The sequence below is a fragment of the Sturnus vulgaris genome, chromosome 26 (genome assembly GCF_052056855.1).
Source record: "Sturnus vulgaris isolate bStuVul1 chromosome 26, bStuVul1.hap1, whole genome shotgun sequence".
NCBI classification, from domain to species: Eukaryota; Metazoa; Chordata; class Aves; order Passeriformes; family Sturnidae; genus Sturnus; species Sturnus vulgaris.
Genome location: NC_142268.1, coordinates 229,569 through 250,584, shown reverse-complemented (window position 1 = coordinate 250,584; position 21,016 = coordinate 229,569). Strand labels below are relative to the sequence as shown.

At 58.5% G+C, this 21,016-nt stretch overlaps 4 protein-coding genes across 7 annotated transcripts; 2 read left to right on the top strand and 2 right to left on the bottom strand.

Moving 5' to 3' along the window:
- Positions 1 to 1,675: 1,675 nt before the first annotated feature.
- On the top strand, positions 1,676 to 5,701 carry TMEM221 (transmembrane protein 221). The gene is made up of 3 exons (XM_014887171.2): positions 1,676 to 2,156; positions 4,438 to 4,523; positions 5,130 to 5,701. Exons 1-3 carry the CDS (start codon positions 1,843 to 1,845, stop codon positions 5,564 to 5,566), a joined length of 837 nt encoding a protein of 278 aa, XP_014742657.2. The 5' UTR covers positions 1,676 to 1,842; the 3' UTR covers positions 5,567 to 5,701.
- BORCS8 (BLOC-1 related complex subunit 8) lies at positions 2,694 to 9,422 on the bottom strand. Of its 2 annotated transcripts, XR_015808476.1 has the most exons (6): positions 9,073 to 9,422; positions 8,451 to 8,563; positions 7,985 to 8,049; positions 7,399 to 7,506; positions 6,648 to 6,762; positions 2,694 to 3,021 (listed from the first exon to the last, which is right to left on the bottom strand). XR_015808476.1 is itself a non-coding variant. In XM_014887247.2 (5 exons), the coding sequence occupies exons 1-5, from the start codon at positions 9,107 to 9,109 to the stop codon at positions 6,720 to 6,722; spliced, it is 366 nt and encodes a 121-aa protein (XP_014742733.2). In that variant the 5' UTR covers positions 9,110 to 9,192; the 3' UTR covers positions 6,123 to 6,719. The 2 variants fall into 2 exon arrangements, 1 of the variants encoding a protein (XP_014742733.2); XM_014887247.2 differs by lacking the exon at positions 2,694 to 3,021 and having other exon boundaries at positions 6,123 to 6,762; positions 9,073 to 9,192.
- RFXANK (regulatory factor X associated ankyrin containing protein) lies at positions 9,404 to 13,945 on the top strand. Of its 3 annotated transcripts, XM_088179037.1 has the most exons (10): positions 9,404 to 9,612; positions 10,132 to 10,264; positions 10,378 to 10,449; positions 11,078 to 11,158; positions 11,286 to 11,351; positions 11,600 to 11,700; positions 12,603 to 12,728; positions 13,211 to 13,277; positions 13,375 to 13,455; positions 13,686 to 13,945. In XM_088179037.1, exons 2-10 carry the CDS (start codon positions 10,240 to 10,242, stop codon positions 13,748 to 13,750), a joined length of 684 nt encoding a protein of 227 aa, XP_088035163.1. In that variant the 5' UTR covers positions 9,404 to 9,612; positions 10,132 to 10,239; the 3' UTR covers positions 13,751 to 13,945. The 3 variants fall into 3 exon arrangements, with proteins under 3 accessions (XP_088035163.1, XP_088035162.1, XP_014742734.2); XM_014887248.2 differs by lacking the exon at positions 9,404 to 9,612 and having other exon boundaries at positions 9,963 to 10,264; XM_088179036.1 differs by lacking the exons at positions 9,404 to 9,612; positions 12,603 to 12,728 and having other exon boundaries at positions 9,960 to 10,264.
- Positions 13,946 to 14,269: 324 nt separating this feature from the next.
- NR2C2AP (nuclear receptor 2C2 associated protein) lies at positions 14,270 to 16,000 on the bottom strand. Its single transcript, XM_088179038.1, has 6 exons — positions 15,972 to 16,000; positions 15,483 to 15,529; positions 15,298 to 15,388; positions 15,114 to 15,219; positions 14,627 to 14,694; positions 14,270 to 14,496 (listed from the first exon to the last, which is right to left on the bottom strand). The coding sequence occupies exons 2-6, from the start codon at positions 15,521 to 15,523 to the stop codon at positions 14,380 to 14,382; spliced, it is 423 nt and encodes a 140-aa protein (XP_088035164.1). The 5' UTR covers positions 15,524 to 15,529; positions 15,972 to 16,000; the 3' UTR covers positions 14,270 to 14,379.
- Between the last annotated feature and the right edge of the window lie 5,016 nt (positions 16,001 to 21,016).

Genomic DNA, 21,016 nt, shown 5'->3' with positions numbered 1-21,016 from the left:
TCCCACAGGAACCCCTCCAGGAGGAACAGATGCAATTCCAAAATTCCCATTCCATGAGAGGAGCTCCGGGGCAGCAGGTGGAAAAAACGGAAATATCAGGGAATTCAGGGAATTCAGGGAAATCAGGTCCCACCCAGCCTCACAGCAGTGACATTTTTGCACCCTGGACACGCCGGGGGTCCAGTCCCAGGAAGACTGGGAGGAAAATCAGGAGAAATGAGGAATTTCTGGGTGAGGCTCCCAAGCCGCGCTGGCATTCAGGACGTGACATCTTCCTTAGAGCTGCTTTTAACTCTTGTGATTAATTGAGTGCAATTATCTGAGTGTTAATTAGCCCCGCTAGTAATCTTAATTGATCCTGAAGAGGGGGTTGGGGGGAGAACTGAAGCGCCAGAGCTTCGGCAGAGTCTGAGGTGACACATCCAGGTGTCTCTGGGACAGTTTGGGGACACTGGGGTGGCTCTTTGGGTGTGGGACATCCCTGCCCTGCCCTGTCCTGTCCTTCCTTCAGCTCGGGCATCCCAGGGTCTGGCCCGGGTCAGGGCCACTCCCAGCCCAGCCAAAAAAGCCATTTTTGGGCACTTGGTCCCCTCCAGATCAGGGGGTGCCCAGGCCGGGCCGGGCTTGGCTCCTCCTTCCCGTCTTCAAAGCTTTGAGCTCCCTCTTGAGGCTCTTCCAGCCCCCAAATCCTGGGATTTTGGGGAGCCTGAGGTGCTGGGTGCCCTGAGATGAGAGCAGCACCCCGAGTGACCCCGGTGGCTGAGCTCTGTCACTGCCCAGGGCACGGCAAGGGGACAGAGATGCCGTCACCAGCAGCTGGTTTGGGGACTTGGGGCCGAGTCCCAGGGACTGCCATCCCCCCCCCCCCCCTTCCAAAAAATGCTGGAAACGAGCCTGGAGCCAAATTCCTGCTGCTGCCAAGGCCAACACGGCGGGGTTTCAAAATAGCCCCGGGTCCTGCGCGGTGCCAGCGGGAACCACCCACGCGGGATGGGAGGGAAGGGACAGGAAGGGACAGAAAGGGACAGGAGGGGACAGCCAGCACCGCTCCTCCTGCAGACAGAAAGGTCACCTCGGTCTGGATCCCACAGCCCGGCCTGGGCACGGCTGCTGACACCGGGATGGAGGAGGCTGAGGGGCGCCCAATGTCCCCTGGTGTCCCCTGGTCTCATCTCCGGGGTAACTCCTGTGCCAGGAGTTCCTTCAGCAGCTTCTCTCCCAAGGTGCCAGGTGAATTTTTGGGTGAATTTTCCCGAGTTCATCCTGCTGGAAACCTCCGCGATTCCCATGGGAAGGCGCTGGCGGGGCAGATCCCAAAGGGAAAGGCGATTCCGCTTCCCAGGATATTTATAAGACATGGGAAACTCGTGGGGGTCCCAGGGGTTGGCTCGAGGGTCCTTTCTCAGCCTGGCGGGACTGGGAACATTTTGGGAGCTCCCTGCGGGGCTGGAGGGGAAAATCCCGGAGCAGGTGGAGGCCAAAGGTGCCTCTCCCGGGGGGACGCGGGATCAGGGAATCGCCTCGTCCCACACCGGGATTCAATCCCGGGGTTTTCACGGCAGCGGGAAAGGCGGGGCTGGGAATGGGGGAGGCGGCTCGATGTCCGTCTGTCCGTCCATCCTCAGTCTCCACCCCCCGGAGGCTCCCGGGGCCCCGCCGGGGGCGGGCACGGAGGCAGAACGGGGCGGACACGGCGGAACGGAGGCGCTCCCGTTCCCGGTTCCCATTCCCCAGTCCCGGTTCCCATTGCCCCTTCCCATTCCACGTCCGAGCTCCCGCAGCGGCGGCACCCCCCGGTTGTCCCGGTTGTCCCGGTGCCCGGTTCTCGGTGCCAGCCCGGCCATGCCCTCCCCGTACCCACACCGAGCCCTGACGGTGCTGCTGCTCTTCGGGACCTTGTCCGCTGCCATGGCCCTGCTCTCCTCCAGCCTCATCTTCCAGCTGCCGTCGGGCCGGGCCGTTCGCGGTGCCGGTACCGGAGCCGGAGCCGGTACCGGTCGCGGGGCGCTCCCGGAGCCGGTGGCCGCCGCTCTGGTGCCGGTATCGGCCGTGCTGGCCGCGCTCTGCCTGGTGCTCAACGTGAGCTGCCTCCTGCTCTGCCTCCTCCACGGCTACTGCAGCACCGAGCTGTGCCGGGGACAGCCCGGGCCCGAGCGGTGAGAGCCGCGGGGACACCGGGGACACCGGGGCTGGGGGGGCTCGGGAGCCGCGGGGATGCTCGGAGGGGTCCGGGGGAACCGGGATGGAGGGTCCAGGGGGGTTCGGAGGGGTCTGCGGGAACCGGGTCTTGGGGGGCTCCAAGGGCTCTGGGGGATGGACAGGAGGGAAGGGCTGGGGGGGTTTGGGGGGTCAGGGGGGCTCTGAGGTCAGGGGGGCTCTGAGGGGTCTGGGGGGGCCAGGAGGGGTCAGGGGGGCGGACAGGTCTGGAGGACACCGAGGGATGGGGAACGAGGGGCGCAGGTGGCACTGCCACCCCGGCATTGTCACAGACGTCGCCACACGGTCCCCTGAGCACGGGGAGCTGCCAGCCCCTCCCGAACCCCCCAAAACCCACCGGAGGACTTGCGGGGTCTCCCCCAAAGCGAGGCTGTGGGGAGCAATCCCTGGAAAATCCCCCAAATTCCCCGCCGTGACCACCAGGGCTGCCATCGCGCCTTTAATTTGAATTTTAGAAATTTTGAACCGGGACCAGCGAGTTTAGATCTGGCTGCACAACCCAGGGCGTTTAATTTGCACGGTTTGAAATTCCCAGCGTGTTTTTGGGGGGGGGTCACGGGAGCTCCTGGGGTCACCCCAAGCCCCTGGGATCGCCCCAAAATGTTGCCCATGACGTCACCGCTGGGGTGACCACCCTGGCCACCAAAATGACCCCAGGGCTGGGCCATTAACCAGGGCCACGTGTTGATTTAACCATGACCAACATTTTTACATCTGCAAAGTTCTTCCCGAAGAAATTCCTTTTTTTTTTTTCCATGGATCTGGAACGGGCTGGGGGCTCCTGGCCCAGCTCCTGCGTTAAAACTAAAAAAACAAACAAAAAAAAAAAACCAACTCGGGAATAATCCGATTTTTAAGGATTTTAGACAACTGGACATCGTGGGGGACATTCAGGGCGGCTCACGCAATTTTGGGACCGCTGTGACTTCAGTCAAAACTCATTTAAAGGGAATGACGATGTTCCAACAGCTACTTTTTGTCCCTAATTAGAGAATCCAATCAGTCCCAGCTCTGCACGGAGCACCGGGCTGGAGAAATTCCAGCAGCGCCTCCTCAGCCTCTTCCAACGCTTCATTAACGGAGGAGAGCAAAAATATTTCCCCAAAAACACCAAAATTCCCACAACAAACTCGGCTTTTTGTGGGAGCTGCCGGAAAATTAAAAACAAGAAAATTCCCTCCCCACACACCTCGAGTTGTGAAAATTTTTTTTTGTGATCCCCGCTTGGATTTTGGGCTGTAAATGTTCATTTTGGGAGCTGGGAAGTTGAAATCCGGGAATTGCGGTCACAGGTGAGGACAAGGAAGGAAAAATTTAATTCCCAAAATTAAATTTTTAAAGAATTTTGATGTTCTTTGCTCCCAAAAACTCCCAGAGCAAAGCGCGGGGAGGCTCTACCCAAATAATTTGAATTTCGGGCGGATTTTTGTGCCCGTCCGCGCTGCGAGAATTTGGGAATTCCTCCCGCCGGGAATCTCCAGCAGATCCCTCCACCCGTGCCTCAGTTTCCCCAGCTGCGGTTGGGAGCGTTCAGCTCAGATTTGGGAGGAAAAACCGGATTTGGGGATTTTTGGGGCCAGGAGGTGGCAGCGATGTCCCCGGGCCGTGGTGGCACCGAGGGAGGCGCTCACGTCGCGGGGACTTTCGTGACGTTGGCGGTGCCACCCCCAATTATCGGTGTCACCCCCAATTAACGGTGTCACCCCCAATTATCGGTGCCACCCCCAATTATCGGTGTCACCCCCAATTATCGGTGTCACCCCAATTATCGGTGTCACCCCCAATTATCGGTGTCACCCCCAATTATCGCTGGCTCTGAGCAAACCCAGCGGTTCCGTCCGGGGTTCCTCAGCTCCAGGGATTTTTCCTGGGTTTGGAACAGGACCAGGATCAGTTTGGAGTTCCTCAGCCCCAGATTTTTTTCCCTGTGTTTGGATGATTTCAGCTCCTCAGCCCCAGATTTTTTTCCCTGTGTTTGGATGATTTCAGTTCCTCAGCCCCAGATTTTTTTCCCTGTGTTTGGATGATTTCAGCTCCTCAGCCCCAGATTTTTTTTCCCTGTGTTTGGATGATTTCAGCTCCTCAGCCCCAGATTTTTCCCCCGGGCTCAGAGCAGGACCCAGAGCGTGCCCAGCGCTGTCCTCCCTGAATTCCCAGTTTGTTTCCCCTGAATTCCCAGTTTGTTTTCCCGCATTCCCAGTTCCTTTCCCTCTTCCCCAGGGCACTCTGGTTCCTCCTGGACAGTCGCAGTGTCCGGCACGCGGCCATCGGCATCTTCTGCTGCGGCCTCTGCCTCTACCTCACAGGCAAGAGCCCCCGGTGATCCCAGTGATCCCAGTATTCCCAGTATTCCCAATAATCCCAGTGCCACCAGTGATCCCAGTATTCCCAGTGATCCCAGTATTCCCAGTGATCCCAGTATTCCCAGTGATCCCAGTGCCACCAGTGATCCCAGTATTCCCAGTGATCCCAGTGCCACCAGTGATCCCAGTATTCCCAATAATCCCAGTGCCACCAGTGCCCCCAGTGATCCCAGTATCCCCAGTGCTCTCAGTGCCCCCAGTATTCCCAGTAATCCCAGTGATCCCAGTGCCACCAGTGATCCCAGTATCCCCAGTAACACCAGTGCCCCCAGTATTCCCGGTGCTCCCAGTCCAGCTACCAGGGAGGTTTGGAGCAGCCATCCCTGGAGGTGTCCCAGGAATTCCTGGGGCCACAGCTTGGACATGGAGCTCTCAAACATTCCATGAATTTGTGAATCCATCCCTTTTCCAGCCCCCCAAAAATTCCAGGAATTTACAAATCCATCCCTTTTCCAGCCCCCAAAATTCCAGGAATTCACAAATCCATCCCTTTTCCAGCCCCCAAAATTCCAGGAATTTACGAATCCACCTCTTTCCATGCCCTGGCAGCTCTGGCCCTTTTCATGCTGCTGCTGTTCGAGCTGGAGGCTGGAATCGCCAGCGCCTGCATCCTGACCTCGGGAATTCTCGTCCTGCTCCTCTCCGTGCTCCACGCGCTGCTCCGCGCTTCCCAAATTTCCCAAATTTCCCAAAATTCCCGCTCGGAGCCTTCCCAAGCCCTGTACGAGAACGACTCGGCGCAGCCCGGGGGCGGCAGCGATAAATCCTCCGGGCCCGAAATCCGCCGGGAATTCTCCTTCCCCACTTTCCTGGAGCGCCAATCCCAGCCGGGCTCGGAATTCCAGCGGGAATGTCGCGATTTATCGCGCACGCACCGGACGCTGGGGGAGGATCCGGGGCAGGGAAATCCCTGGAATGTCACCGCGAGGGAAATGAGGAACGGGACGGCCCGGAAAGGAACCGGCAGGGATTCCACGCTGGTGTGAGGGAAAAGCCGCAGCTCCCAGCTCTGGATTCGGGATTTGGCACCTCTGGGATTCGGGATTTTCCAGCTCTGGGATTTGGGATTTTTTTCCAGATCTGAGATTGGAGATTTTGCAGTTCTGGGATTCAGAATTTTCCAGCTCTGCGATTTCAGGATTTGGGATTTTATAGCTCTGGGATTCGGGATTTTGGGATTTGCAGCTCTGGAGCAGCAGTTCCTGCTTTTCCATGTTTTTGGAAAATGTTTTCCCTGGAAAAACGCTTTTATCCACAGCCCAAATCCCTCTGCTGCCTGCCTGGATCCCCCAGACCCAACCAAGCCCTTCCCAGCTGTGGGAAAGCAGATTTGGGGAGGGAAAAATCAGATTTGGGGTGGGAAAAATCAGATTTGGGGCGTCACTGCCATTATCCCAAAAGCCACCTGTTATCCCAATCCCAATTGCCCTGGAATTTGAGCTCAGCACTGAACTCCATTCCCTGCATCCCTGGAAAATCCAGGAGGGATCCACACCAAAGCTCTGTTTCTTTCCAAGAGTGGGACAAAAACAGGAAAAAAATCCTTTTTTTTTTTTTTTTTTTTTTTTTTGGTAGGATTTTAAGGAATGGGACAATTCCTTTTCTCCCTTGAAAGCCTAAAAATTCCACTTTATTTTGCTCCATGCCCTTGGAAACACTGGAAAAATAAAAGGAGCTCCAAGCTCCCACGGTGACAAGTTTAAAACCTTTAAAAAGGAATTTTTTTGTTGGTTTTTTTGGGATTTTTCTTTTAAATTCTCTTTTTATTCTCGTCCTCATTAAAAACAAATCCAGCAATTCCTTGGCACTCACTGGCAAAGTTTCTCCTTGGAGAATTCCTCCTCAACAAAAGCTTGGAGTGTGCTCACATTCCAGCTTTTTACACAAAATTCCCAAAGCAAGACCTCATGTGGGGAAAAAAATAAATAAAAAAAAAAAGCTTGGAAAAAAAAGGATAAATAAAACCACCTCGTTTTTCCATGGAAAACACGTCCCAAAAAGCAGGATTTGGGATTTTCCAGCTCTTTTTTTTGTTTGTTTGTTTGGGAATTCAGGGGGTTTCTCTACCTTTGCAGCCACAGAGGTTTTTTGGGCTTTTTTCCATTTCTTCCCGAGGTTGGGAAATTCAGGATGGAAAAATCAAGAAGTGCCTGGAGGATTCTTGGGTTGGGGGGTGATGGTGCTGTGGAAAAAAAAAAAAGAGGAAAAGTCAAATCCAGCTGAAAATGGGGGAAATTTGGGGTTTCACAGCTTTATTTCTGCAGGCTGGAAAATCCCAAAAAATCTCCCCCTCGGAAATCAGAACAAATCCTAAAAAAATCCCTCAAAAAATTTAAAAATGAATCTTCAAAAACTCCTCCCAAAAATCCCCCCCCAAAAAAAAATTCAAAGAGATCCCAAATACCCCACAGGGATAAAGGATCCCAACTTGAGGAGCTGTTTTTTGGGGTTTTTTTTTGGGATTTGGGAATTTCCTCCTCCTTCCCCAGCAAATTCCAGAGGATCAAACCCAACCCCCTCCAGGATATTTTAGGAGTTGCTCTTCATCATCATCATTATTGTTTATTTTTAATTTTTATTCTCACCCTAAAGAAATTCTGCCCAAAAAAATTTGGGATCAGAGCAGCCTCTTCCCAATCCCTGCATCCCTAAATCCCCCCCCTCCTTTAACACAACCAAAAATCCCTCAAAATTCAATTTATTCCCACTTTCCCCTCGGCAAAAAACGCTGTTATCTCCCCGAAAAACGAGAGGGAAACAGGGAATGCTGTCCTGGATCATCCTGGAATCGTTTTTTTCCCGGAATTTTCTGGAATACCTGCGGCCCTGGGTGGAGCTGAGCTGCTCCTTCATGGCTATGGAATGTTTGAGGAGGCTGTCGATGCTCTTGAAGTAAACACTGCTGTCGGTCATGCTCTTGATGGCACTGGAAAAGTGGGGGGAAAAGCGGGAAAAGTGGGGGGAGGATGGGGCTGGAATTCCCAAGTTTTGGTCGTTTCCCCTCTCATCCCAGGAAATCTCGAGTTTGAGGTGATTTTGCACTGTGGGAAGTTGGGAAAAAAACACAGCCCAAGGTCTGAAACGGCTGCTAAGGGTTCCCAAATCCCAGCTCTTCCCACCCTCATTCCAGGAATCCCACCCTCAAAGTGAAAATCCCAAATCCCAACTCATTCCCAGGATCCTGCTGTGATTTCCAGTCCAGAATTCCAGGAATTCCACCCTCAAAGTGTTTAAAGCTCATCCCAAATCCCATCTTCATTTCTTGGATCCCGCTGTGTTTTCCAGCCCAGAATTCCAGGAATTTCACCCTCAGAGTGAAAATCCCAAATCCCAGCTCTTCCCTTCCTCATGCCCTGGATCCTGCTGCGATTTCCACCCTGAATTCCAGGAATTCCAGGAATTACCTGCAGGCATACTCCACGGTGTAAATGGCTCCCTGGCTCTGCTCCTCCCAGCTCTGCATGTCCGACTGGGAAGGAAAAAACGTGGATTAGGCAGGACCCAAACTGGGAATGAGGAGGCTGGGAAGGAATTCCTGGCTGGGCTGGAATTCCCAGAGCTGCCCCAGGCCGTGGAGAAGAAACCCCAGGGAAACCTTGGAGCCACTTCCAGATCCCAAAGTGACTCCAAGAGACCTGGAGAGAGGATTTGGGATAAGGGATGGAATTCCAGAGGGGGAATCCCAGGACGCAGGGAAACGGATTTAAACCGGAAAACGGGAGATTTGCGCGGGATTTTTGGGAAAGAATTCCCCCCGGTGAGGGGGAAGGGGCCGGAATTCCCAAAGCAGCCAGGTGTGAGGGAGCTGGGAGGGTGGGACGGGATCACCCCGGGGCTGCTGGAAGCTGGAATTGCTGGGCCAGGACTGACCTTGTGCTGGGCCAGCTCGGGCAGGGAGCGGCGGACGTGCTCCTGCAGGCGGAACAGCGCCACCGAGGGCTCGTTGGCCAGCACGTACAGGCTCTCCGTGAACTTGTCCGTCACTGCCGGGGGAAAAAAATCCGGGAATTACTGCGGATTAACCCACGGAAATACAGGGAAATAAATCCATGGAAATCCCGGGGAAAAATCAGCACAGAAATCCATGGAAATCCATGACATTACCTCCACAGAAATCCACGTCAATCCATGAAAATATCTCCATAGAAATCCATGGAAATATCTCTACGGATACCCATGGAAATATCTCCATAGATAGCCATAGGAATCCATGGAAAACCATAAAAATATCTCCACAGAAATCGATGGAAAACCATAGAAATATCTCCATGGAAATCCACATAAATCCATAGAAAAATCTCCACAGAAACCCACGGAAAACCCTCCAAGGGATATCCAGAGGCTCTTCCCAACCACAGCACGAGGGATAAAGCCGGGAATCCAAACGCGACACGCACCGCGAGCGGCCAGACCGCCACGGCGGAGCCTCTCACAGCCCATCCCCGTGGCCACCGGGCCGCTCCTTCCCCGGTCCCACCGTTCCCGGTCCCACCTTTCTTCACCTTCAGCTGCATCTCCGGCTCCTCCATCCCTCCCGCCGCCACTTCCGCTTCCGCCGCGCCCCGCGAAACTCCGCCCGGAAACCCGCGCAGAGGAAACAGCCCCGGCTGGAAACGCGGCCGCGGTGCTAAGTTCTGCTTAACTTGGTTCCCCCCCGAGTCCCCGTTGTCACCCGCGGGGACACTCGGTGGCTCCCGCTTTGTCACCCGTGGGGACAATCAGTAGCTCCCGCTTTGTCACCCGCGGGGACACTCGCTGGTTCCCCGTTTGGCCGTGCCCGCCCGGCCCCGCTGCCCTGAGAGGGCTCTGGGGGTGTCACAGCCTTTTCCTCCCGACGTGTCCCCGCAGTGTCCCCCCGGTGTCCCCCCGGTGTCCCCAAGGCCAGGCGGTCCCGGTGCCCCATGGCCACCCCGGGCCCGTCCCTAGTGGGGTTTTAAGGCCACCCTCAGAGGGGAGGTGGGGCCGGGCAGGGGCCCCGAATTCCCCCCCGCAGGAACGGGAAGTGAGGGGCGGGAGCGCCGGAGAGGCCGCGGTGAGACCGGGATGGGGATCGGGAACCGGGAATGGGGAACCGGGGATGGGGATGGGGAACCGGGGATGGGGAACCGGGGATGGGATCGGGAACGAGAACCGGGGATGGGATCGGGAACCGGGGATGGGGACCGGGATCGGGGATCGGAGAGGGGCTGGGAGGTGCCGGGGCTCCCCGGTCCGAGCTCGGAGGAGCTCCGGGAGCGAAGGTTTGGAGTGTCGGGAGTGCCGGGAATAGAGATGGGAATGGCGAGAGGGATCCCAGAAATAGGGATGGGAACAGAGAGGGAGAATCCCAGGAATGGGGAGGGGAAGGAGGATTCCAGGAATAGGGATGGGGACAGAAGGGGGACCCCAGGAATAGGGATGGGGATAGGGAGGGAAGGGGGGATCCCAGAAATAGGATGAGAAGAATAAGGGGAACCCCAGCTGCAGTGTGGGGGTCACAGGCGCTCGGGGTCTGTCCCGCATGTCCCTGTTTTTGTTTTTTTTTCCCTGTTCCCATCCTTGTGCCGAGCAGTCAGAGGTATCGGGGACCCGCCCGGAATTGGGTGAAAAAAAGGGGGAAAAGAGCGAAAAAGCAGCAGAGGAGCTGGCGGCCACGGGGGACAGCGGGGTCCCCTCGGCCATGGCGCACCCGGAGAGCGGGGACGGTGAGTGGGGAATGCTGCGTCCTCCTGGGAAATGGGAACTGCTTCTGGAATATCCTGAGCTGGACGGGATCATCCAGCCCGGGACACCCCAAAATTCCCACCCCGGATTGCAGGGGGAGCCGAGACCCTGCGGAATTCCTCGGCTGCTTCCGTGGATTCCCAGAGCAGCAGCGAGCCCCTGGATGGTGAGTGTGGAAAAAGTGCCTGGGATTTCTCATCCCAAAAATCCCTGGAAAGAGCTTCGAGCGTGGAAAATCCCATTCCAATCCCAATCCCACAGTTTGGTGCAGGCTCCTCCTGCCAGCCCTGAGAGGTCGCTGCAGCTCCACGCTGGAATTGGAGATGGGAATCTCATTTTTCCTTGGATTTTTTTCCCAATAAAACCCATGGGAAATCTCATTTTCGCCGGATTTTTCCCAAAAATCCCCATGGGAAATCTCATTTTCCATGGATTTTTCCCAGTAAAACCCATGGGAAATCTCATTTTTGAGATTTCCAAATTTGTAGAGAATAAACCCAATTTCACAGATAATAAACCCAAATTAATTGAGAATAAAACCCCAAATTAAGAGAGAATAACCCCAAATTCATAGAGAATAAACCCTAAATGAATAGAGAATAAACCCTAAATTCATAAGAATAAACTCAAATCAATAGAAAATAAACCCTAAATTAAGATAGCAAACCCAAATTAATAGAGATAAAACCCCCAAATTCATAGGGAATAAACCGAAATTGATAAGAATAACCCCAAACTCACAGGGAATAAATAAATTCCAGTGTACAGTAATGAATTGCTCTGTGCTGTTGCAGGTTTCCCCCTGAAGCATTCCAACACCTTGACCAACAGGCAGCGAGGCAACGAGGTGTCAGCACTGCCAGCCACGCTGGACAGTGAGTGCCACCAGTGTCCCCAGGGCACGGGGGACAGCGGCTGGGGCCACCCCGGGGTTTTGGGGACAGCTCCCACCCCCCAGAATTTCCGGGAATTGTTTTTCCCTGATGGATTTGTGTCTTCCAGCCCTGTCCATCCACCAGCTCGCTGCCCAAGGCGAGCTCATCCAGCTGAAGGAGCACCTGAGGAAAGGTTGGTGTCCCTTTGTCCCCGCCAGGTGCCCTGAGGTGACCTCAAACCCTCAGCTTGGTTTTCACTCAGCCATAAAACCGCTGGGTTTGGGGGGAGATTTTTCCATTTTTGGAAATCGGAAAAATCCTCCAAAATCGTTAATTGCAGCCATCCATGAGGTGGTTGAGGTGGTTTTCCAGCCCTCACTGGTTTTACTGGTGTAGGTGGGAGCACAGGGGCGCTCACGCTGCTGTTGTCACCTCCCCCAGGTGAGAATTTGGTGAACAAACCCGATGAGAGAGGCTTCACCCCCCTCATCTGGGCTGCAGCTTTTGGGGAGATCGAGACCGTCCGGCACCTCCTGGAGTGGGTGAGCCCGGGCACCTCCCAGCTCCAGGGGCTTCCAGAGGGCCCAGAACAGACCTGGGGGCTGGATTTAGTCCTGGGGGCTGGATTTAGTCCTGGGGGCTGGATTTAGTCCTGGGGGCTGCCCCTCTAGTCCTGGGGTCCCTCTTTTATTCTGAGATTTTCTTCTTTTATTCCAAGACCTTTGTCTTTTATCCTGGGATCTCCCATTGCCATCCTGATTTCCCTTTTTTATCCTGGGACATCTCTTTTTTATCCTGGGATCTCCGCCTGGTTTTTATTCTGGGATCTCCCTCTTTCATCCTGGGATTTTCCTTTTTTTATCCTGGGATCTGCCTCTGTTTTTAATCCTGGAACCTCTCTCTTGTTTTTAATCCTGGGATCTGCCTGTGTTTTTAATCCTTGGATTTCCCTTTTTTATCCTGGGCTCTCCCCCTGTTTTTCATCGTGGGATCTCTCTCAAACTGAGCAGGAAAACTGCAACACACGACCAAAATCCCCCAAATAAGCGGGGGGAGATCCATGAGAGATTTTTACTGAACTCCAGGAGGGATGTGTGGCTGGCAGGGCTGGGAGAACAGGGAGGTTTTTCATGGAAAAAAAAAAAAGGGGGGGGATCAGACAGGGAAAAAGGGGCTGAGGATCCATCAGCACTGAAATGGGGTTTCATTTCCCTCCAGAACCTCAGGTGAGGCTTAAAAAATAAAAACCATTGCCAGTCAGGGTTTTGGTGAGGGGAGGGCACTGGGAGCGCTGGGGCGGCGCCCGTGGGAGGGTGGCAGTGGGCGGTGTCACCTGGCTGTCCCCTGGTTGTCACCTGGTTGTCACCTGGCTGTCCCCTGGTTGTCACCTGGCTGTCCCCTGGCTGTCCCCTGGCTGTCCCCTGGCTGTCCCCGCTGTCCCCAGGGCGCCGATCCCCACGCGCTGGCCAAGGAGAGGGAGAGCGCCCTGGCCCTGGCCAGCATGGGCGGCTACACCGACATTGTCACCATGCTGCTGGACAGGGACGTGGACATCAACACCTACGACTGGGTGAGTGCCACCTGCACGGCCCGGGGACAGCGGGGACAGCGGGACAAACCTGCCCAGTGCCACCTGCACGGCCCGGGGACAGCGGGACAAACCTGCCCAGTGCCACCTGCACGGCCCGGGGACAGCGGGGACAGCGGGACAAACCCGCCCAGTGCCACCTGCACGGCCCGGGGACAGCGGCCTGGAGCTGGGAGAGGCTGGAATGGGATCCCAGTGAGTCCCAGTGTGGAGCTGGGAGAGGCTGGAATGGGATCCCAGTGAGTCCCAGTGTGGAACTGGGAGAGGCTGGAATGGGATCCCAGTGAGTCCCAGTCTGGAACTGGGACAGGCTGGAATGGGATCCCACTCCAGCACTGGCACAGGCTGAAAGGGAAGAATCCCAGAAAGCTGCCGAGTGATCCCAGTGAGAAGCAGGGTCTGAGCGAGCTCATTAACGCTCATTAACGCTAATTACCGCTCATTAATGACCTTCCCCCCCCCAGAACGGGGGCACCCCCCTGCTCTACGCCGTGCGTGGGAACCACGTGAAATGTGTGGAGGCCCTGCTGGGTAAGGCACAAATCCTGCAGATCCCAAACCTGGAACTGCTGCTCCCCTGCCCGGGGGCAGCTTTTGGGGTCCCTTTTCCCCCGCTCTGTGCCCACAGCTGGAGGTGCTGATCTGACGGAGGAGGCGGATTCGGGGTACACCCCCATGGACCTGGCCGTGGCCTTGGGACACAGGAAAGGCAAGAAAATCGGGATTTACTCAGAAAATCGGGATTTTCACCTCAGAAAACGGGGATTTCACCTCAGAAAATGGGGGTTTTCACCTCAGAAATTAGGAGTTTCCCCTCAGCAAACTGGGGTTCTCCGTCATAAAACGGGGATTTTCCCTCAGAAAACAAGAGGCAAACAGTGACCAGATCCTTCCCAGATCCCAGAGTTTCCCAAAATCCCAGCCCTGTCCCTCCCTCAGTCCAGCAGGTGATCGAGAACCACATCCTGAAGCTGTTCCAGAACAAGAAGAAGAAGAAGAAGTGAGATGGCAGCTCCAGCCCGTCCCAACCTGGAACTGCAGCCATGGAAAAAAACCAGGAATTTCTGCCCTCCATGCATTCAAGCCTCTCCTAAAAATCCAGGGACCGAAATTCCAGCCCTGGCTGGGCTCTGCTGCTCTGTGTTTCCTGCTGGAATTAAACTCTTAATTGGAATTAAATTTGGGAGCTGCTCTGTGGAGCCCAGTCTGCTTCCTCAGCTCATCCCGATCCAAATTCTTTGGGCAAACTGGGTGAAAATCTGCCCCTCAGCATTCTGGAATTCTGGAATTATTTGCCCCTCAGCATTCTGGAATTCTGGAATTATTTGCCCCTCAGGATTCTGTCCCCGTGGAAAGGGAAGCTCCCATGAAGCTGCCAAGCCCCTCCAGGATCCTTGCAGGATTCTGTGGCTGCCGCCCCACACACTCAGGGCTGCTGTCACCGAGGTGAGGGGACATTTCTCCTCTTTGTCCTGAGGCCAAAGCCCCGAGGGCTCATCCAGCCAGCAGAGATCTAAATGAAATAATCTCCAAAATGTCTTTTATTGATCCCATGGCACGCCTGTGTGCCACCTCAGGGGACAGGGATCCCCCTCGGGGCGTTTCCAGGGTCCCCAGAGTGGGGACAGCCCCCCTAGAGCCTCTCCCCCAGCACCCCCAGGTGATAAACCACGACCCTCCCAAAGAAATCCGTGCTGCTCCCGAAGGTGATCTTCAGCTTGTCCAGCACGGTCTCCTCCACCTGGAACCTGTGCAGGATTCCCAGTGAAGGAATAACGCTGGCATTGGGGTGCCACACCCGCCCTGAGCAGCAGAATTCCCAAAAATTCCCCGAATTCTGCTCCCCCACCTCCCCAAGCCGTCATCCTGGCAAAGGATATTTGCATGGCGTGGTTGTCCTGGGGGTACAGCTCTGATATTTTCACCAGTTCCTCACCTGTTCTGCAGCCTGGGCAGGGTGAAAGGGGAGCCTCAGGTGATCCCAGGAGCCTCCAGGTGCTGCCCCAAAATCTTTCCCAAAATCTTCTCTGGCTCCCTCCAGCACCCAGAGGCTCCCAGCTCCTCTCCCAAAATCTTCCCTGGTTCCCACCAGCACCCAGCTCCTCTCTGTTCACCCAGGGAGCTGCTCCAGGTGCTCCTGAAGCCCTCCTGGGCTTCGGGAATGGCTGATAAATCACTCTGAGCCTCCCCCTCACACCTGGGAGCCAGGTGTGGCTAAACTGAGGCAGGAGCTCACAGTCCTCACCCTCCTGTCACACCTGGGAGCCAAGTGTGGGTAAACTGAGGCAGGAGCCCACAGTCCTCACCCTCCTGTCACACCTGGGATCCAGGTGTGGGTAAACTGAGGCAGGAGCTCACAGTCCTCACCTTCCAGCGTGCACAGCCGGCTGGAAAATCCCCCCTGGAATTGGATGTGGAGCTGTGAGACCTTGACAGGCCGAGGGAAGTCCAGGGTGACCCACTGGGACGTGCCCTGCGTGGGGACAGGAGTGTCACAGAGGGGACAGAGGGGGTGGCACAGCTCCTGTGTCCCCTGCCCGTGTCCCCACACCTGGTCCGAGTTCCAGCAGGTCTCCTCGCTGCCATCAAACAGGTGCTGCTTCCCAAACTGCTTCACGTCCCGGTTCAGCACGGAGCTCACCCTGCAGGGACAGTGCCACCACCCCTGGGGACATTAGGGTATGACAGGGGACAGCAGGTGACAGGTGTGGCAGGTAGGAAGGGGTCAGGACTCACCGCGTGGCCGTGTGGGCACAGACCAGGGGCTCCACGGGCATCGCTGCCTGAGGAGAGACCCGGTCAGGGAGGGGCAGCATGGGGACACCCAAAACAGGGCTGGGGACACCCAAAACAGGGCTGGGGACACCCAAAACAGAGCTGGGGACACCTGGGAGGGGATGGGGACACCCAAAGCAGCCCTAGGGACCCTCGGACAGTATCGGGGACACCTGGGCAGGAATGGAGACCCTTGGACCGTACTGGGGACACCTGGGCATCATTGGGGACACCTGGGCATCATTGGGGACACCCAAAATAGCGCTGGGGACCCCCGGACACCCCATGGCACCATCGGGCAGAACCGGGGACCCCCGAGCAGCACCGGTGACACCCAGGCAGCAATGGGGACCCTCGGACAGCTCTGGGGACCCTCGGACAGCCCAGGGGACCCCCGGGGGCTGCTCCCCGATCCCCTCCCGGTCCCCCCGCGGGCCACCCCGCACTCACCGCCCGCCGCAGGAAGAGGCGGAGCCGCCGCCCCGTTCCCGGTGTCCGGTACCGCCCTCGGCCCCGCGGGGGCTCGGGGGTGGCGGCTCCGCGTCCCCGCTGCGCCACCCGCGACCCCTCCGTGTCCCCAACCCCCTCCCACCCATGTTCACCCCCCTGCAAACTCCTCGCCCCCGGTCCCGGTGCCCGAACGGGGGGATCCCCCCCCCCCCCCCCCCTTTCCCAGTGCTGGGGAGATCCGGGCGGGGGGCACGGGGGACACGGGGGACACGGGGACCTTCCCGGGGCAGCTCTGCAGGTGGCACAGAGGGAGAGGGAGAGATCCCTGCATTTATGAATCCCTGAAACGCTGCATATCCCTGCATCCGCAAAACTCTGAATTCCTGAATCCCGTCATTCCCGAGTCCCTGCAGCCCTGCATGTCCCTGGATCCCTGAATTCCTGCATCCCCGCCCATCCCTGCACATCCCTGCATCCCTGCATGTCCCTGGATCCCTGAATCCCTGAATTCCTGCATCCCTGCACTTCCCTGCAGCCCTTCATATCCCTGCATCCCTGAGTTCCTGAATTCCTGCATCTCTGAATTCCAGCATTCCTGAATCCCTGCATACCCCTGCAAATCTCTGCAGATCCCTTCACATCCCTGCAAATCCCTGAATCCCTGCAGATCCCAGGATCCTTCCACAGCCCAGCAGAGCTGCTCCTCCCTGCTCATCCCCGCATTCCTGCTCATCCCTGCTCATCCCAACACCCCTGCCCACCGCAGCCCCCGGCTCCGCAGCCCCGCAGAGCTCCCGGTGCCGGGTGAGTCACGGCGGCCGCGCCGAGGCCGCCTCAGCTCAGTCACCGGCAAAAATAAACCGGGAGAAAGCTGCGAAGCCGCCGCCCCCTCCTCGTCCCCCTCTCCTCGTCCCCATCCCCATTCTTGTCCCCATTCCCGTCCCCGGCCCCGGCCCGGGACTCGGCTCCCGCATGTCACACTCATGTCACACTCATGTCACACTCATGTCACACTCATGTCACACTCATGTCACACGCCTGTGCGCACACCCTCGGGGACACGCGGCACAGCAGCACACGCGTGACCGGCTCTGCTTTCCTCCTCCTCCCTCCCCTCCTTCCCCCGTCGAGTTTCGCCTGAGAAATTGGGTCAAAAACCGCAGGAGCCTCATTTGCCCCTGGGCTAATTGCGCGTCTGGGGACAGAGCTGCCACTTCTGCCACCGCCGTGCGCGTCACCTCCCGCACGCGCCTCTTGGCAGCGTCCCCCTCCTCATCCCGGTGACCCCCGACCCTCCGCGCTGGGGAACCAGGAGGATCTCATTCGGAACCGGGGGGATCTCACTGGGAACCGGGAGGATCTCATTCGGAACCGGGAGGATCTCATTCGGAACCGGGAGGATCTCACTGGGAACCGGGAGGATCTCATTCGGAACCGGGGGGATCTCACTGGGAACCGGGAGGATCTCATTCGGAACCGGGGGGATCTCACTGGGAACCGGGAGGATCTCATTCGGAACCGGGGGGATCTCACTGGGAACCGGGAGGATCTCACTGGGAACCGGGGGGATCTCATTCGGAACCGGGGGGATCTCATTCGGAACCGGGGGGATCTCATTCGGAACCGGGGGATCTCATTCGGAACCGGGAGGATCCAAGTGATCAGTGCTGGGAACCGGGGGGATCCCGGTGACCCCCGACCCTCCAGTGCTGCAGAACCGAGAAGCAGCCCCCCAGCCCCGTGATCTTCGGCCTCGCACCTTCCTCGCTGTCGAGGAACGCGGCTCCGCCGGGGCCTTTCCATCACTTGCAGGAGCTGATGGCGAGGACGGTGCCAAGGCCAGCTCGGGCACGGCTCCAGGAGCCCCCGCTCGCCCCGGGGCCCGCGATGCTGGCTCGGTGCCGCCGTGCCCTCGCAGGAAGCGAACGCCCTCGGTGCCTTTTGTGCGGCGGGCGGCGGCCGAGCGGGCTCTGCCGAGCATCCCCGGCCGGCGCTTCCGAAGGAAGAGCGGGCGTTGTGCCCTTCACCGTGAATTACTCGTGCCCATTGATTTCCACTTCCGTGTAAAGCCCCCGAGGATCGCCGGGGGATGCGGAATTCAGGGCGCACCCGCACAGGGCTCTGCCTGTTCTCCCCGCCTTTATTATTTATCAAAATTCCCCCGAGCGCGCAGGACGGGGGTTTGAGGAAGGGTTTGGCACAGCCAGATGTCATTTGTCACCCACGCCAAGTGACAACGCGGTGGCATCTCGGCGCTGGGCAGGAGCAGGGCAGGGTGGCCGTGAGTGCATCCCCCTGGAAGAGGATGGGTAAACGATATAATTGTCATTAATTTATTGTAAGGCTGGTTTTAAGCCACAAACTGGCGTTTAGTCCCCAGGGGTGACGGCACCGGAGTTTCTGCAGTGTCCCCAGCAGTGTCACCACACCGTGAGTGCCTGGCACGTGTCACAGCGCTGTGAGCAGGTGTGAGGGTGGCGTGTGCCGGTAATGAGCTTGGCTTTGCTGACGGGAGATGCTGCTCGGTGTCCCCGCACGGGACAATTAACACCCTGGCTAATGAGCCAGCGCGGCATCCTGCCAGCCCTGCTGCTGATTATGGCCGGAGCCAGAGCGGGGCCCGGTGTCCCCCGTGTCCCGCGCCAGCCCAAAATCACGCACAGGGGTGAGCTGGTGGCATCGCCACCGCGGGGATCGCCCGTGTCCCCTCCCGTGTCCCCTCCCGTGTCCCCTCCCGTGTCCCCTCCCGGGTCCCAGGTGCGGGGTGGTCGCTGCCCGAGGGGGAAGGAGCGGGTCCGGCTGCCGGAAGGGGGAAGGGAAGGAGGCAGTTGCCATGGAAACCGCAAATAAAATCAATGCACGCTGCCGGTGGCTTCGGGGGGAAGTTGGGGCTGGCCAAGGCAGCACGGCCACGTCCCCGAGGGGACACTGCAGCCCCTTCCGTGACGAGGTGAGGCGACAGGGACAGCACGGACGAGGTTCCATCGCTCTGGCTCCCCCCTGTCCCCTCCCCATCCCTGAGCTGTCCTGCCCGACTCCAGCCCCGCGGCTCCGCCAGGCCGGGCAGAGCCGCCGCTTCTCCCCATCCGCGCATCCTCCTGCCCGTCCGTCCGTCCGTCCGTCCGCTGTCCCCGTGCCAGTGCCCCGAGCGCTGGCCCCAGCTGCGGTGGCAGAGGCCTCGGTAATGAGCTGCAATCCTGATGAATGTGGCAGCTCTCCTGGAACGGCCTTCATTAGCCGCCGGCGGACCTGAGCGGAATAACAAGCGGCTCCGTGGGGCTCGGGATGGGGTCCCCCCGAGCACCCCGCGGCCGTGCGGGGACACCGAGCCGAGCTCCCGGGGAGCTCCGGGTCCCCTCTCTGCCCAGCGAGGCTCCGGGACACCGCGGTGTCCCTCAGCACCCCGGCCTCGCCGCCACCAGCCCGAACTGGAGCAGCTCGGGAGGCTCCCGGCCACGCCACCCGCCCAGTTTGGCTCCGTCCTGTGCGAGACAGGGGCGGCCACCACAGAACCAACCCCTGGGTGTCCCCAAGCCGCGGGCTGGCCATGTCACCCCTCTATTGTGATGGCAGCAAGACCTGGCTGAGACCGACCAAGCTCACGTCACCTGGCTCATGTCCCCTCCGCTGTTTTTTGGGGACGAACCAGCAGTGTAGCCCCCCCAGCCCCACTCCGGAGCCTCGGCGGGGTCCCCAGGGCGGTGCCGGGACCCTGCCCTGGCAGCGGGAGCCCCTCGGCGTTGTCAGCGCACCCCAACCGCCCGCGGCCGCTCCCCGTGTCCCTGTCACAACAAAGGAAAACATCTCTGATGGAAACTGCGGGAGGGTCGTCACGGCAACACTGCTGCAGGATTTCACCAGAATCCCCGCGTTCGGGCTCAAAAAGACGCGCAGTCCCCGCTCTGCCCTGCGCGGATCCTGCCGGGGCCGGGGACCCAGGATCGGGAGCGAGGGACGGGGTCACCCCAACCTCGCTGTCCCGGGGCCACCCGGCGGGGTCCGGGCTGTGGGGACACGGTGACAGCAGGTTCTGCCTGGTGGGAGCAGCTCGGGGCTGGAGGGGTGCGGGGACCCCACCCTGGCGACACTGGGACACCGCTCGGTGCCACCCGAGCGAGGCTCGGCCTTGGCAGGATGTTGGGCTCCGGCGGCGACGAGACCCGATGAAGTCACCTCCCAGCTGCCGGGAGGACACTGGGACGCCAAACTGGTGCCAGTTGGAGGAGCTGGTCCCCAGCGCGTCCCCGAGCACGGAGCAGCTGCCGGAGAGGGGGGAGAGGTGTCGGTGGCACCCCGGTCCCCAAGCCGCGCTGGCGGGTGGCTGCTGTGACATCCATCTCCACTTGAGACGAGAGCTGGGCTCAGTCACTGCCAGCACCTTCCCTTGTCACAAAAAAGGCCGGTGACACATCCCCGGTGCCTCTGAGGGGGGGTCGGTGTCCCCACTCCCCCATCTTTGAGTCCCCGAGAGGCTCCGGGCCCATTTCGAGGGTCGGGTCAGGCTGCGAGCGGCTGTGCTGGAGTTTTTTGGGATGTGTGACACGTGCGAGGTTCTGGCGCGACCCGACATTCCCACTGGGAATTCCCGCATGGATCCCTGATCCACGCACCCCGCGCTGTTTCCAGGTGAAATTCAGGAAGATGAGGAGCAGGAGGAAGAATTTGGGGCGGCGGGTGCCCCGCCAGCTGTGGCTGGGGGGCACATCCCCAGGGTGCCCAGGTGGGGATTTCTGAACCGACCGCACCCCATGGACCTCTCCGAGCAGGAGCCACAGCCCAAAACAACCTCAAAAACACCCTGGGGTGCCCTCTCGGAGTCGGGACGGGAGATCTGCAGGGTGTCTGCACCCCCTGCGAGCGGGGAGAAGCCGGGATATCAAATCCCCTGGGACCCTCTCCCTAATTCCCATTGGCAAACCCCACGGGGACCGCGACCCCCGTCCCTGTCCCCCACTCCCGGGCACCTCCGAGGGGCCGGGCCCGCCAGCTGCAGCCACATAAAGGAGGGGAACAGAGGAGCTCTGTGCGCCGGCAACGCCGGGATT